The sequence below is a fragment of the Cajanus cajan genome, chromosome 1 (assembly GCF_000230855.2).
Source record: "Cajanus cajan strain Asha chromosome 1, NIPB_CcT2T_4, whole genome shotgun sequence".
Classification (NCBI taxonomy): domain Eukaryota; kingdom Viridiplantae; phylum Streptophyta; class Magnoliopsida; order Fabales; family Fabaceae; genus Cajanus; species Cajanus cajan.
Genome location: NC_138517.1, coordinates 83,626,740 through 83,644,253, shown reverse-complemented (window position 1 = coordinate 83,644,253; position 17,514 = coordinate 83,626,740). Strand labels below are relative to the sequence as shown.

Sequence of the window (17,514 nt, the reverse complement as noted above, 5' to 3'; positions counted from 1 at the left end):
TCTTGGTTTCCAATTTTTGTTAAAATAATCTCACAAGAGAGCCTCCTCCACGATAAATAATGAGAAAACAAGCACCCAAAATGATATGATACTCAATTATTGTTCTAGGGCCTCTTGATATTAGAATGATTGGTTTAAGAAACACAGTGCCAAACCCCACCAAGGTTTGGTAGGAGATGTTCATGTTTACTAGCATTTCCAATTCCATGATGAAGGTAAATTGTTGTAAAATTGTTTTTTTGAGAGGATAAAACATGTCGAGCTGTAAGGTATGGTCTACGATTAATTCCTGTCTCTTTTGTATGATATAAGAGGAAAAAAAGAAATGAAATTTTTGTTTTGATTAAAAGAAAGAATATTATGAGAATAGTAAACTTTGATATAGATAGTCTTTTCTTGTTTTGGTAGTTGGTGAAGAAGACGAGAATTGATGAGTTATGGGATTGTGTGGAGTGTGCGTATGGCAATTACAGGTGTCATATTGATCAAGGTTTGTGGCAGAAACCGACCAAAGTTACCTGAGCCTGAAGGCACGCTTTTCTTTGTGGAGAACGAAATATAACAAATAAAAAGATTAAATAATTTGCTTTAATGAATCATTTTAAATGCACTTCAAAACTATGGACACGAATAATCATGATCCTCTTTTTTCAAACTAAACTTTTGTGTCAGCTTTAACTTTTTTCATTTTTTATTTTGAAATTGTGTCAGCTTTAATTATGATTGGTATGTGTGAACGAAATTATCAATTGTTTGAGTGAGTTTTTTCTTTAAATGATTATAAAAGAGATTTACTTTTTAAAATTCATTTTAATAGAAATTCATTTTACATTTATATATGTGACTTATATTTGAATATTTTTAATTATGAATGCTATGCGTGCAATAAATTCTCAATTGTTTGGGTTACTTTTTTTCTTCTTTTTTTTTCATAACTTTAAAAGATATCATTTTTAAAAACTCGATTTTCAACAAAAATAATTTTAAAATTAAGTGAGTTATATCAAAATATTTTATTATAAAATAATTTAATAGCAAAATTCAGCGTGATATGTGATTTCGATTTTAATTCGATAATTTTAATTTATAAAATATACAAGATCTATCATTAAACATTTGTTTATTAATTCATCTAAAAGACAACATTCATTTATTAATAATTAAAATAAATGACTTAACAGTTAACGATGGATATTTAATAACATGTAAATTAGATTGCACAATTCATACTCTCTTACTATTATTATCAGATGAAAAATAAAAATACAATTTAACTTAATATTATTAAATATTAATTATTATTTCAATTGTTTAACGTCAAATTATAATTAAATTATAATTTTGACTGCTAATGAATGAATGTTTAATAATAGAATTAAAATAATGAATTTTATAAAATTAGTTAATTAAAAAATTAAAATTATAAGTTTAAAATTTTAGAAATTTTAGAAAAAAATACTATTTACCCTAAAATATATATTTTCTTGCTAAGCAAAAGAGATTTATTAAAAAGAAGTATAATAAAAGGTAATGTAATCTATATATAGATATAATAGGTCACAAAACACTTGCTGTTGGGCCCGATAGTCCACCTGTTGCTCCACCATAGTATGATATTGTCCGCTTTGGGCTAGGCCTGCACGACAAGCGATGAACCGTTGGCTCTGATACCACTTGTTGGGCCCGATAGGCTAGGCTCGCACGGTTTTATTTTTGGCCCTCCTTCCCAAAAGGCCTCATACTATATGGAATGGTGGACACCCTTATAAACTAGCCAATGTTCCTTCATTTTACAGATGTGAGACTTGGGATGAATCGCAACACTTGCAATAACTAAAAACACGATACTTATTTTACAATCACAACAAAAGAAAATATAACACATAAAGAGCAATTATTAAGTAATTTACCACCGATTTCACACAAAGACAATGCTTGAAATAACTTGATGATGACAATATGTGATCTCCCACAAATATAATATTTGGCCTAAAATATATTACCTAATATAACAATGAGTGATAAAAGAGAGTTTGTATTATTTTATAGCCTTTGAGTGGCTATTAATATATATCCATGGGTCTGAGAAAGCTTATACTGTATAGTGTGTAGTGGTCTACAAGTATTTTAAAAAGTTGAAAATGACATTGGCTTATCCTGCAGGAACTATTCCCACTCTGTATAGTTTTGAAAATCCAGCATTTGAAGAAAATTGTATATGCTACGTTTAAGAAGCATAAAAAGACTTTGGTTTTGTGTTTACCTGTGTCGTGCTTTATATTCTTTTCTGGACTATTATTTCAGCCAGTTTTGTGTGGCCCATCATCTTTCACATTTACTATATTTTTTTCTGTCTGTCCGGCCCACATTAACGATCATACATATCAGATGAAAATGTTTACATATGGTCCTCTCGTTTGTGGCAGGTGAACCTACATTATTCTATACTATTGAAAAAGAGGAACTTTGTTCATCTATGTATTTTATTTAAAAATAAAATAAAATAATAGATGTTGAATAGTAAATGATAGTGTATTAGATAGTTCTCAAATACTTATCAAAGGTTTCACTTTACCATTTTTTTTTAAAGAGTAATCGCTAGTTATGTAAACCCTTTGGCCGAAATGTAATTTCAATGTAATTTTGTATTTTTTTTTATCTGTATAGATACATCTTGTACTATACTGAATATGATTTAATAAGAATTATGGTTTGCTCTTAAAAAAATAAAAGGAAAAAGAGAAGAAAAATTGGTTGTAAACTTATTTTTTATTCTTCTGTGTAGCTCGTGAAAATAAGCTACAAATTAAGGAGAATAAAATGATGAGAAGCTAACAAATGAGTATTGATGTTTTTAGAATTGTAAACTTCCCATAACTTATAAGCTACATTTAATCTCAAAGTGAGTTTATATTGACACTAAATATAGGCATAGCAAGCATCATATGCCAAAATTTATTTACAGCATGTTTCAGTAATTTTTTTAAGATAGTATTTACAAATTGTATAAAAATAGTTGAATATCATTTTCCCTTCAATTATAAAATAATTTATATATAAATACCTAGATGATTAAAAAAAAAACCCTTGAAATTAGAAAATTTTGATAAAAACTGATTTTTTTTTTAATACAAGATTGAAGAAAAAGGAAGTGCATGCAATATGAAATAGTAAAATTGAAAAGAAAAAAAAAAACTGTATTTACGTCACTTAGGCATTAAATAAAGTATAAAAATTAATTATAGTAAATTACATGGACATTCCTATAATTCTACAAAATTACACTAACATTCTCTACTTTTTTAAGGTTTACAATATTTCCTTATAAGAGTTACAATATAATATTTTTCAAATAACTAAGGAAGGTTAAAGTAATGTATAAGGAATGTTAATGTAATATTTTTCAAACAATTAAGAGAGGTTATCATATAGAAGTAAACAAAACAAGGAACATTTGTGCAATTTCACAAAACTTCGAAGAGTGTCATAGTAATTTACTCAACTAATTAATATTTTTAACTTTTTACATACAATTAAAAGTATTCAAATACAAAGAAAGATGTATATGCATACTAATACAAAATATAATAATCTAAATATTTAATTAATATACAAAAATAGAAAAACAATAGTTAATATTAATTTTAAAATAATTAATCAGAAAACTAATTTTGTTAACCTACAAATCCTAACACATAATCACATATAATTTGTAGGTTAAGTGAAGCTCATTAAACAAAATAAATTTATATTTCATTTATTAATTAAGGATATATATGACTTTTTCTTATCACGTTAATCCTGTAAAGAAAAAATTGATACATGCAAGACTAAGTTTATCGAATCACTCACATTTAATGATTTTTGGTAAACAAAATACGCTTAAATATACTAAAAATTAGCTCATCTTTAACATCTTAATCTGAGAATTAAATGATTCCTTGTGTGACCCAAAGTTCATGAACTTATATACCCAACTGTACCATATATATAGTATTTCTCACCAACACTCAATCTCATTGATTTAAATCTTAATTGAAAAAAAGGAATTTTATGAGTTTAATGATCAATCGCGTAATTGGCAAAGTCAAGCTGCAGTTAACTATTTTTCGAACTTTAATCTTGTAAAGACAGCGAAAGGAAGCAAAATTTGGCACCAATCATTCATTCATGGAAAATAGAAGAAAAGGATATAGTTTTGATGTAACAGAATTCAAATGATTATTTCTACTTGCATTCATGCATGATTTCCTCGCTTAGCTTGTTTAGAAGTTACATATATCTAGGCTGTGGCGTTCCAGAATTTGAGAATGATCTAATCTCTACCTCAAAATTTCAGCTGAAAATAACTTTTCCCAAAATAACAAAAGCTCCTCGTTCAAGGAATTAACGAAGTTACTTATGTGTGTTCTTTTTTGTAATACGTGTTTCATTAATTCATATAATTTAATTCGGCTTAGAATTATGTATATGAAGCTGCATAACTGATGGTTGAACCCAATCTTGCTTACGTGAACGTAAATTAAATTTCATCTCATGGAAACCAAAACTCTCATTTGCTGACTCGTTGTTGAGTTTTAAGATTATCATTAGTATATATAATTAAGAATGATGGAACATATGCTCATATTTAACTGTGGAGTGGTGTTTTGTCCAGAGAAATGAAATTTATAGGATGTTGCTTATATAAACAACTAATCGCCCATAGTTTCACACTTTCACGTGATAATTACCTAATTGAAAAAAATGCTTAATTGTATTTGGGTTTCCAAACTTCTATATGATTGCAGATTTTGTCTAGCGTAAGGTTTGAGAATGTTACGAATTCTGCTCCTCATCCTTAATATTTCGTTAAAAATTAATGGAACATTATGTTTAATTGTATTTTGTGTGTCTAAACTTTTACTAATAAGTAACAAATTTTGTCTCCCACATAAATTTTATGGCGGATTTTGTTTCCTAAATTTTGAAAATATTGTGAATTGTAACTCTTCAGCAAATTATAATTGATATGATTATAAATAATTATTTTGAATTTTTAATATCAACTTAAGATAACTTAATTATAATTGATATGATTATAAATAACTATTTTGAATTTTTAATATCGACTTAAGATAACTTTTATATGCACACATATGTATAAAAATAATTTAATACATTAATATAGATATCATATATATATATATATATGTTATATTAATATTATAACAAATTAATTTTATCAACATATTCATATAAATTGTAGTAATGTACTTATATATATATATATATATATATATATATATATATATATATATATATTTATATATATATATGAGTTATATTTTATTTTGTGTTGCTTTAGATATCCCGAATAACTCATTAGGTTAGAGACCAATTCTACTTACAATATTGAGATTAATATTGAGATTATTATTGGTTTAACGAATGTAAAAATCAAACACAAGTTTCTTATTAAATATATCATCCCTACAAAGTGTAGACACAAAATATTCAACCACTGTACCAACCCATTGTGTTTTTATATTTGTATTAATATATGCAATATTTGTATTAATGTACAAATTGAAATCTTATATCCATGAGTTATCTTATATGCATATACAAATTGAAATTGATTATTTACAATTGCGTTAAACATATTTTAATGGAAAGTTACAATGCACAACATTTTCAAAATTTTAAAAAATAAATAAATTATTTGGATAGAAAATTTGTATTTTAATAAAAAAAATTGACAAAAGGGTACGATTCACAACATTTTAGACAAATTTTTTAAAAAAATAATTGAGAGCAAAATTCGCCACAATGTCAAAATATGAGCACACAAAATGAATGAATAGTTGTTAAAGTTACTCTGATTTATAGGTCTGATTACCTATGCACTCTATTCAAAGCATTATTTTGTAATTGAAGGTCCATTTAGGAGATACACTTTGAAACAGTATGAATACAAGCGTGGTCTAAATGAAATTTTAGGCAGGAACACCAACTTCATTTATTGTGACCAAAGAAACCTCATCCAACGGTTCATACAGGAAAACAATAAGCAATAAGCAATCAATGTAGAATGCATGCATGGAGGATAAATAGAGGAAAAACATATATGGCATAAGGTTAGTTAATTATGCAGGTATTGGAAAAACGGTTCTTGAAATGTTGAATTAGAATGGAAGTGATGTTTCCGAAATGAAAAGCAAAAGCCATTAAAGTCTCTTCTCGCTCCACGTACGTTGCGTAGAAGCAATAAGTAATTAAGTCAGTAACTCCCTCCCTATAAAAACCCCACAACACAAGCATCACTTCGATAACAAAATGAGTGAAAAAACCATGACAACCTCCTCCACCTCTAAATCCACCAACATGTCGGCAAAAACATTCTCCGGAGTGGGAAACCTCATCAAACTTCTCCCAACCGGAACCGTCTTCCTGTTCCAGTTCCTAATCCCAATCGTCACCAACACCGGACACTGCACCACCTTCAACAAGTACCTAACCGCCGCCTTCCTCCTCCTCTGCGCCTTCAACTGCGCCTTCGCCTCCTTCACCGACAGCTACACCGGCACCGACGGCGACCGCCACTACGCCCTCGTCACCGCCAAGGGCCTCTGGCCCTCGCCGGCGTCGGAGTCCGTGGACCTCTCCGCCTACAAGCTCCGCTTTGGGGACTTCGTGCACGCCTTCTTTTCCTTGCTGGTGTTCGCTGTGCTGGGACTACTCGACACCAACACGGTGCATTGCTTCTACCCGGAGTTTGAGGCCGGCGAGAAGATTCTGTTGCAGGTGCTGCCACCGGTCATTGGGGCTGTTGCTAGCACTGTGTTCGTTGTGTTCCCTAATAATCGCCATGGAATTGGTTACCCTATCTCCTCTGATTCCAACAAGACTCCCACATAAATAACATCTCATTCTCATATTCCATGTTTATATCTTATTCTTAAATAACATCTTCCTTTTATTTTTATCAAATTTACATTAGATGTACAGCTTCTTTTCTTGCTCCTCCCCGTCCGACTAAATACATCAAAATCTTGTTAATATTTATTATTTTTCTATTTATTTATATGTATTACATCATATTACATATATATATATATATATATATATATATATATATATATATATATATTAATTATTTTGGAGTTCAAATAAATATAATTCAAATTAATTTCTCTAATTATTTATTGACTAAATTTTTTTATTTCTCTATTTTTATCAATATATAATTTTTATCATTTTATTTTAAAATAAAAATATTTTTTTAATTTTAAAAATATATAATTTTTATTTTTTGATTAAATTAATACTTATTGATCATTAAATTTTAACATTCTTCCATACTTTAGTACTGTAATATTTAGTAATATAAAATTTGAAAATTAAAAATTTAAAATATACAAATAAAATTTATTAATGAAATAAATATCAATCATTTGATAAATTAAATGTAAATGAAGATATTTTATATGTTATTTTTTTTAATGAATACAAATTTTATATTTTTAAAAATAAGATGATTAAATATTTCTATTTTAAAATAGGAAATAAAAATTACAAATGAATAAAAATAGAGTAGCAAAAGTATAATTTAATTATATTTTATTATTTTTTATGTGCGTCTCTTTCATCCAGGTACATATTTATAATACAATAGTTAATTACAAATTATTTATATTTTTTCATAACGCATTGTATAGCCTATCATGTTATTGTTTTGCTGCTTTGAGTAAAATGAGCAAATTTTTTTTTTTATATTTTTCATTTTAAATTGAATTTTAATATTATTTTTCAAAAAGTTAATATTTATTAAACATAGTCTTATGTTACACTTTAAGTAAAAGTGACAGATGATGGATGGCTCTTGATGGACTGGGCTGGACAAATGAAGTTGAAGGACCGATACGCAGATACTATTATTGGATTGTTTGACTAACGTTTACGTGAATTGCACCTTTAAACAAGCCCATCTACACGTTATCCCTCATTTATTTTGATGAAAAATAATAATAACACAAATAAGGATATAGTATTTTAATTTAATCTTATATTATAAATTTAAATATATTTTTGATTTTTTAAATTACCATTTTTATCATTAAACTATGTAATTTTTAAATAAATATCTCAATTTAATTTTGATTTGTAATTTTTGTAACACTGTGCATTTTTTTATATAATAATTATTGATTTTATTAATTAAATTGATATTGTGATTAGTTGTTCAATTGTTGAAAAACATCAAGGATTTAGAAATTTCGATAAGTTTCTGTTGTTTAGAAGTTGTTTTGAGTTTAGATCAAAATTAACCAATTAAGGGGGTGTATATAAGGTATTTCTTAAAAAGTGAACTTTATAAGTTCATTTCTTAAAAACATAGAGAGAGAATCTATAAAGAAGAGCTCTAAAGCTTGTGAGATTAATTTCTTTTCTCCTACTGACTTCCTTGAGTTTCTAAGTCTTCCCCTAATCATAGCTTAGTAACAAAGTTGAGAGTTGAAGCCTTTAGGGCCAAGAATCAAAGTGTTGGTGGTCTTCGTCCATAGTTGCCGAGAAACTCCAATTTCTTGCTTCTTCCTCTATTCTAGTCGAATTAGAGGCAAGGGAAGCTATAACTTGAACTGTTAAGTTGTATACTGCTTGATTTTCATTAAAATCGTGGTTGTGTTGATTATTGTGAGATGTAAATCTTATGTTGAGCTTTCTTTTTTGTTCTTAAGCGTGTGGAGGGGATTTTGGTGAATCTTGCCTTAGATGGTTTCATGTTGATTATGATGTTGTATTTGAGTTGTTTGAAGTGTACATGTGTGTTATTATGCTTTGCATGCTAGAAATCTTTTGAGTTTAAGGTGGGTTGAGTCAAAACGTGAATTTTCCAAATGCAAAATTCACCATCGCACCAAGCATAGCTTCATGGTGTTGGACATGATGCAAGCTAGAGACTCTCTATCTCATTGAAGTTGGACGCGAGATTAACAGCACCGGGCATGAGTTAGAAGAGAGCTCTTTAACTTGGTCACCCCTAACATGGATTGAAGGGTGTTGAGTGTGGTTGCCTCGAAAGCTCTCTGACTTGGTGATGTTGAGTCCTAGTTGAGTGGTACCAAACGTTATCAAGGCAATAACTCTTTGCCTTAATAACGTCGGACGCAAGTTGAGTGACATTGGGTGTGAGTTAAGCAAAGGCTCTCTGCCTGAATGAGGATGTGTTGGGTTTAACCACGTTAAATGTGATTGACATGGAGCTATTTGCCTCATTCATGCCAGATGGGAGTGGACAGGCATTGGGCTTAGATGAGCCAACGGTAGAGGCTTTTTGCCTCAATGGCATCAAGTGCGTGGAGAATGACGTCGGGCATGGGATACTAAATGAAACATGGTTGTTTATTTGACTAAGTGTTGAATAATGGATTAGTAGGTCGGATTACTCGTATGAATTATGTTGTTATATGACTTTAGCTTCTTATGCACCAACCTATGATGATGTATGTTGATATTTGAGTTACTAAAAGTTGTAAGTAGATGAGAGTTGAATTGTAATGGAGTTGTATGTTGTGTAGTGTTGAAAGTAGTTATGTTGATAATGCTTAATGTGTGAAGTTGAATTGTGTTGATTGACTTAAAATTGAAGGAGATATGTTGTTTTCAAACATGAATATCTCATTATGTGGACACACTATTGTGGTGATTTGTGAGACCAGTTGTTGAAAAACCTTTCTTAAAAAGTTGATTCTTGAAGTATATTGTTGAGCCTCCTCTAGAAACTTAGTTAATATAATATAGGAGTCAAGTCAAGTCATACTGATTATAAGCGACCAAATGTAGAACCGTATGGGACAAAGTCAAGTCATACGTGTATGAAGTAACCAACCGAGTAAGGTACAATATCGAGAGCCAAAATCACTAATTAAATACAGAAAAATGACTCAATATTTGGAGGATGGTCGGTAAATTAATTTCGTAATTGACTTAGTTATACATGTTAAGGCCATGATAGAATCACATTTCAAGTTGTCTTAACCTTGACATAAATACTAGACTTCCCTAATTTAAGTGGTGAAATCTGAGAAATCATGTTGTATTGTAGATTTTATCCAAATTTTTTGTTGATCTAAAATTATATTTAAAATTTATACAAATAAATATTTTTAATACATAAAATATATTTTTTATTTAAGATAAATATTTTATATTTCAACAAAATTTAATTATTAATAATTGATTTTAAAATATTAAATTTTAATTTATAAATAAATATGGCGAATAAAAAATTAAATTATATTAAGAATTGAAAGAATTAAAAAAAAATTATTCGAGCGATCAGATCACATTATTGTAGACTCGATTATTTTATTAGACAATTCTAAATATAATAATAAATTTATTCAATTTTGAAATAGCCGGTTACATCATTCATAATCATGCATGATGCATTGTTGTGAAGGAATTGACGGTAGGCTCTTTTAACAATTGGGCTAATGTTTCCAAAAATAGCTTGCGTGTAAGTTTTGGAGGGTAGTTACTTACCGGGACATAATTGGTTAATTCTATTGTCACACTTAGTTCACTTACAAAGATATATATAATCGCCCAAGTTTTGTTTCATACGTGATATAAACGTAACAATTAATTGCATATCAAATTTATCTCCTTTTCTCTCTCTCATTTATACAAATTTTACAATTTAGGTTAACTAAGTTCTTAGTTCCTAGACTTTTTTTAAATTCAATTTTTTATTTTCTAAACAAAAGTTTAATTGGTTAAGATTCCCGAAAATATATACAAAGAAACTAGAAAATAACATGCAATTAAAATGAATAACCAAAAACCTCTTTTAATATGATTTTTTTTTTAATTTCTCAACTAAAATTAGGAGATTAAAAACATAATTAATCCTAATTTTCAAACCTAATCAATTTGAGGCTGAATCAAGGCACTAAGAATTTTCAAACTCCATTGCACGGCCAATGCCATACTACTTTATCTTTACAGCTAACTGAAAACACATTGCTTACCAATTATCAAAGTATACCATATCACTTCTATCAAATAAAACTTTTCTATGGTACAAGTATTTTTGGAGGTGGGGTTGATTCCCTTACACTTGTTGCAGAACATGGTGGTGTTATTTTCACTACTTTTCGCCTTAGTTTCCTGCACTGTCTAATCACATTTTTCTGCGCAGATGCGTTTACTTTCACAATGTCTACCTTCACAATATGGTGATCAGAAGTTCCCTTTGATGAAATGACCGAGTATGACCCTGGTACAAATTTGTACGCTGAGTTTGGGGAAGCCAAAATGTAATCCACTCTTGTGCCATACTTGCATGTCCCCTGCACATCTATTTCACCACTCAAATCAAACTTAATTTGAAGTTTGAACAACCATAATCATCGTAATAATAAACTAAATTCAGTTAGCAGAGAAGAAATTGATCTAGTAAAACATTACTTTGGCCTTTGGCAATGATGACAATTGGCTCACATTCTCCTGCATAATCCTTTGCATCCACATACCCTTTTGATTTCATGAAGTTCATCACTTCTGACCTTGGCCTAGGCTTTCCTAGTTTTTCATAATACTACAGCATAAACAAATTCTCAGAGATGGTGTGGAAAAGAAACTCAATTTAATGTAACTAGTTGTTAGAACCAAGAACGTTACCTTAAAAATATCTGTCCATCTCTCAGATGAGTAGTCTGCTCCATTTAGAGAATTTAGACCTCCTGCTAAGATATGGGGAGGGTCATTGGAGCGGATTATTGCATGTACTTGCTTCATTCTCCAATTCTCATCTAAGTGATCAAGTTGAGTAGAGTGAAAGTTTATTTCTCCTGCCCAGGGCACATCAATTGTGGCCTTCAAAACATTCCTTCATCACACAAACAATCGCCAAATCCATAAGAACGTTATAGGCAAGAAAGATGTCCCTTTAAATATTTAATACAATTGTTTACTCAAAATTCTAAAACAAAATAACTGAAATAACTTGGTATTAGTTAATCTGCGTGTTTATCACTAAATGCAGACAATGTCTGTCTTTCCGCTAGTAATAATAATAACTAACTACTTTCATGATGAAAACAGAAGGGTGACAATTATTTCAAAGGAAAGGTGGGAGGAACAAAGCACCTGAAATCATCATCATCAGCAATCTTTTGAACTTTCCACTTCTTAATAGGCCATTTGGACAAGATGGCATTTCCATATTCTGGTGCCCAACTCTCAGCAAACACATATTTCATCCCCAAGGCAGCTGCCAAATCAGAAAGAGGCTTCATGTTCTTCTCTTCCTCTGCCTTCACATCCTGCAGTGCCAGCACATCAGCATCAATCTCCCTCAGAACTTCCATGATGCTTCTGCTGCTTGTGAATCTCTCATTCCCCTCACAGCAATTCATAATGAAAGGAAAGCACACAGGAGACCTTGCTGGAACCTGATGCCTGCCAGAAACATTCCCCATAATTGCATCTGATGTACCCTCTTTGCTCTCCATTGAACCAAGCAACCTACTATTTGCCAATGAAATCTCATTGTCAGGAAGATTGATAGAAACCTTCAGATTCGAACGTGGCAGAATCTTGGAGTCAGAAAGATTCTTATCAGCTTTGTCCAGAGAACCATGCAATGGAGATTGCTTTAGTATACTCTTGGGAAAATCACCCTTCTTGATAGATCCATTCACATGATTGGACCCAACACATTCATCAAATTCTGAAACAGCAGGTGCAAGGGAAAACATGGCAACATTGAATGTAGCAATCCTAATAGGCCTTCCAGATTCAGACTCAACCAAGAGGCCATTTGAGTCACTTGTGGATTTGTTTTTACACAATTCTGCTCTAGTGTGACCCTTATAGTTCAATTTTCTAAACCTTTTGATAACAACTTTACACCTGCGGCGCTTCAATAGTAGCCACAATATCCTTGAATAAAGGTGACGCAGTTTTCTTCTAATGACACCAAGCATCTTGCCACAGAAACAAGTTAACAAACTGCTTAGTGGGTAGGAAACTAAAAATTCAATGTTTCTAATATCATCGTAACATGTTCATGCATTGTTTCACCACCTTGATTTGTGGCACATGTCACAAGCGAGTCAATATATGGAGTAAGTGGAGCCAAAATTAGGTCCTAACCACTCCACGGAGGGAGATAGATAGAGTTGACAATGGAGCAATGTTGTTGAGCTTCTTTTCCAACAGAAGAAAACAAAGCCAACTGCTATCATAACAAGAGCATATAACTAATGTCCTGTTTGTATATTGATTAATAATAACAAAAGTATTATAAAAACTTGAATTAATTAACTAATATTTTTTTAAGTAGTTAGCCAATGTTGATTAATAATAACAAAACCATTATAAAAACTTGCATTAATTAACTAATGATTTTTTTAAGCAGTTAGCCAATGTCCAATAGAAGCCTCTATATCCATCCCGTGATTTGCAGACATTTTTGACTCATAACAGCCATTGCGTAGGCTGATCCAGATTTTTACTTTTTTCGTTTATTATTATCTTTGACACGATATTATAAGTGTTTATAAGTTAGTTAATCAAAATAAAATTGTTTAATATACGAGCTTATTCTAGTAACTCATGAGCTACTTGAAGTTACTCGTGAAAATAAACTAGTTTATAAGTTAATAGCTTTTTATTTTTATCTTCATTAAATTATTTAACATTTTTTTATCTCAAATAATTGAATATATTTATCTTCATTTTTTATCTCAATCGGTTAACTTATACATTTGTTAACTTTTTAACCTAGTTTTACCCACACAGACTATTAACTAATGATAGTTGAAATCTAAGCTTCCTCTTATGTATTATAGAAAGCTATAATTTAGTTGTAATTATTGTTATTTATGTCCACAACAAAGAATAAATTATTCATACTTCTTAACCCGATATGGAGCTATTGGATTATATAAATATCAGATCCCACTTACAATTTTTTAAACAGCATAAACTTTACATATTAATCCCTTAATAAAATTTGTATATGCATGCTGTATGCTATTGTCATTTGGATTGAGCTTTTTTACCCTCAAAAGGATAGGGGAAACAGATTTTTGAGGGTCCTTTTCACTAAACCAAAAGTCAATAACGTAGGTAGAGAAGGTGGTAGACAGACAAGATCTAAAGACGACACCAAAATCATCATTCAGTTGTTTCAAGGTAAACTTTATGATACACTTTACAAATTATATGAAAAATAAAATTTAGAATTAGAGAGTGTTGGTATATGAAATGTTTTTATATTTATGAAAATCTTAAAGCGAGAATTAGTTTAACATATTTGATAGTTATTTAAAAAAATTTCATCAATATAGTTTCTTGTGAACTATTTTTATTATATCTTTTCATAAAAATATTTTTATAAGAGTTGAGAATCTAATTTTTTTAAATTAGGAAAAAAAATTTAAGTATATAAGAAAACTATAATATTCATTTTTAAAATAAAAAAAAATATCTTTCTATTTTTCTTTCTTTCTTTTCTTTTTCTCTTTCTTGTTCTCTTTCACTTTCACTTGTGACACCCTTACTACCCCAACACATATATTGTAATAATGAAAACTTAACAAAAACAATTTTCAATTTCGGTAAAAGGGTTCACATGAGAATCTTCAAAATTGTTCTTCAATAACCACAACGATAAAAATGAAACGTGAGAGTTTACAAATGATTTTCAAAAATAATATTTACAATTCTAATTCCATATAACAATCTATGTCCTAAAGAAAATCCTCTGCCCCGATGTCACAATATCAGAGCATAACCACAACCCAACCGTTAGCATTCTAGATGTCACTCGTAGCCAGATCTTCCTCACCTAAAATATCCACAAATCGCACGGTGAGAAAACAAAACATCTATATATGTAGCACATAAGAAAACACAACATATTATCTCATTATAACTAAATATTCATAAATATTTCAACATATCGTATTTCGTATTTCAATCAATCATACATCGTCATCACATCATAATTCTCAATCACACCAATCATCACAAATCTTGCACTTCACACTATGCCAAGGTCACGCTACCCATTTAACAATCTCAGGTCGTGCTCACCCCTGATATAACATTGTGCCAAGGTCACGTTATCCCTATCCCAGGGCCGTGCTCACCCTTGACATGTTAACCAAGGTCACGATACCCACGTAACAATCCAGAGCCGTGCTCACCCCTGATATAACACTGTGCCAAGGTCACGTTATCCCTATTCCAGGGTCGTGCTTACCCCTGACATGTTAACCAAGGTCATGATACTCATGTAACAATCCAGAGTCGTGCTCACCCCTGATATAACACTGTGCCAAGGTCACGTTATCCCTAACCTAGGGTCGTGCTCACCCCTGACATGTTAACCAAGGTCACGATACTCATGTAACAATCTCGGGCCGTGCTCACCCCTGGTCATAGGTGTGAAGAACCACAATCACATCTCATTCACATCCACATCCACATCCACATCCACATCCACATCCACATTCAAATCTCAATTCCACAATACATACACAATCCACACAAAATGGTGATTCACATACCCCTCAAGTAATTCATCATCTAGATCATCAAATAATATAACAATAACATTCATAAACTAATATAACAAACAACAAAATTATCAATTTAATATAATTTTAACGTAAACAGTAAAATCTCCAATTGTTCCAAAACCTAACTCACAGACACTTTTCTACAATTTCATTCTCCCTCTCAGATCACCATTCTTACAAATTATTAGCATATCTATAATCATCAACACATACAGAATCTAATGGGATCCTCAATTTCTCAAACAGAAATCATCCAATTTTTCACAACCTAACTTACAGGCACTTTTCTATAATTTTGTTCTCTCTCCCAGAGCATCATTTTTTACAAGTTAAACATATATTCGTAATCCTAAATATATATAGAATCACATAAGATAATTAATCCTCCAAACAGAAATAATTATAAAATTATTCATAACTCTAAGGGCTCTTCCTCTACCCAATTCCCTCATGTAACTCTACATATAAATAATCTCCTTTTCCCCCGTACCTGGATAAATAGGAACTCGGGCAGAACCTCCTCCTCTTTTTCCTTAAACAAGGATCGGAACTAAATCTGGGACAGAACCTCATCCTCTGAGTTCCTCTTGGTCTTCAGAGAGAAGAAGAGGAACGAAAGAGAGAACAGAAGAGAAGAGAGAGTGAGAATGAGAGGTGTGTAGAAATGAGAGGATTTGAGGCCTATTTATAGGATTTTTCGCCCACCTACCACTACGGCCCGTTCCAAAACCGGAACGGCCCGTTCTGGGCCCTTCAAACCTACGCAAATTTTTGAACTGGAACGGCCCGTTCCAAAACCAGAACGACCCGTTCCCAATCCCAGCAGAACGGCCCGTTCTCCCTCCGGAACGACCCGTTCTCCAAACCAGAACGGCCCGTTCTCCCTCCAGAACGGCCCGTTCTGATTCTCAAATTTTGGGTCTTTAACTTATTCCAGAACAGCCCGTTTCACTTTTGAAACGGCTCGTTCTAGGCAACGAATTGGGCATTGAAAATTGGGCTGTTACATCACTCCTCCTCACTTTCATCTCTCCCTCTCTCTCACATTTTTCTTTATATTTTTCTTTCTCCCCCTCCTTCTCACTTTCTGTTTCTCTCACTCTCACTTTTCCTCTCTTCCTCTTTCTCTCTCTCCATCTCCCTCTCCCCTTGCTCTCCCCTTGCCCTTTCTCCTTCCCTTCCATATCTCTATTTCTCTATTTTTTTTGTATTTTATTATTTCTTAACCTTGTCAATTTTGATCATATTATTAAAGTTTATTTTATTTCTATATTTTAATGATATTTGTTAATACTTTTATTTTTTTATTTTTTATTTGAATGAAATGAAACAATATATTTTTATTCTTCTTAATTATAATGTTACATTTTCGTATTTTTTGTTGTTGAATTATGTATTTAAATAATTTTAATAAGTTTTCAAATTTTTAAAATAATTTAATATCATATTTATAATAAAATTTGAGTAAATAAATATATTTAATAAATTTATTTTATTAAAGGATATTTTTGTAAAAAATATTTATAAATTCAGGAATTTACTATTATAATTAAATATGAAAATCTTTAATTCCCAAAAATCATGTATGAATATTTCCATAAACTTTTTTGAGTAATCAAATATATTTTAACTATTTTTAGAAATTATGATTTTCAGTACATATAATTCTTAAAAATCATTCTTAAAAATCATGATTTCTGAATATAAAAAAAAAGTTTTACCAAACATTCCTGCTACTAAATTACGTTACTAATAAATATGAAAGGAGTTTTACTAATATTAAATGTTTGAATTAGACTAAACATAATTTTACAGAATAGTCTTAGCACTCCCAAAAAGAGTAATATCAAGCTAACATGAGTTGTTATAAAAGAAATTTGTCTCTCTTTGATTTCAAATTCAAATTCTTTTTGATTGAACTATCTGAACTCCTCTT

The 17,514-nt window shown here is 30.5% G+C and overlaps 2 protein-coding genes across 3 annotated transcripts; one reads left to right on the top strand and one right to left on the bottom strand.

The window, feature by feature from the left end:
- The first annotated feature begins 6,158 nt into the window (after window positions 1–6,158).
- LOC109795140 (protein DMP2) lies at window positions 6,159–7,047 on the top strand. The gene has a single exon (XM_020354565.3). The coding sequence runs from the start codon at window positions 6,319–6,321 to the stop codon at window positions 6,898–6,900; it is 582 nt and encodes a 193-aa protein (XP_020210154.1). The 5' UTR covers window positions 6,159–6,318; the 3' UTR covers window positions 6,901–7,047.
- A 3,741-nt stretch (window positions 7,048–10,788) lies between these two features.
- On the bottom strand, window positions 10,789–13,312 carry LOC109795163 (DNAse I-like superfamily protein). Of its 2 annotated transcripts, none has more exons than XM_020354590.3 (4): window positions 12,136–13,302; window positions 11,668–11,875; window positions 11,455–11,584; window positions 10,789–11,344 (listed from the first exon to the last, which is right to left on the bottom strand). In XM_020354590.3, exons 1-4 carry the CDS (start codon window positions 12,972–12,974, stop codon window positions 11,061–11,063), a joined length of 1,461 nt encoding a protein of 486 aa, XP_020210179.1. In that variant the 5' UTR covers window positions 12,975–13,302; the 3' UTR covers window positions 10,789–11,060. The 2 variants fall into 2 exon arrangements, with proteins under 2 accessions (XP_020210179.1, XP_020210180.1); XM_020354591.3 differs by having other exon boundaries at window positions 11,086–11,336; window positions 12,136–13,312.
- Between the last annotated feature and the right edge of the window lie 4,202 nt (window positions 13,313–17,514).

Coding starts and splice junctions, on each gene's coding strand:
- LOC109795140 (XM_020354565.3), top strand. CDS start 6,319: ATGAGTGAAAAAACCATGACAACCTCCTCCACCTCTAAATCCACCAAC.
- LOC109795163 (XM_020354590.3), bottom strand. CDS start 12,974: ATGCTTGGTGTCATTAGAAGAAAACTGCGTCACCTTTATTCAAGGATA. Junction 11,876..12,135: donor GCTGATGATGATGATTTCAG/GTGCTTTGTTCC, acceptor TGTGTGATGAAG/GAATGTTTTGAAGGCCACAA. Junction 11,345..11,454: donor CATCATTGCCAAAGGCCAAA/GTAATGTTTTAC, acceptor GTGGTGAAATAG/ATGTGCAGGGGACATGCAAG.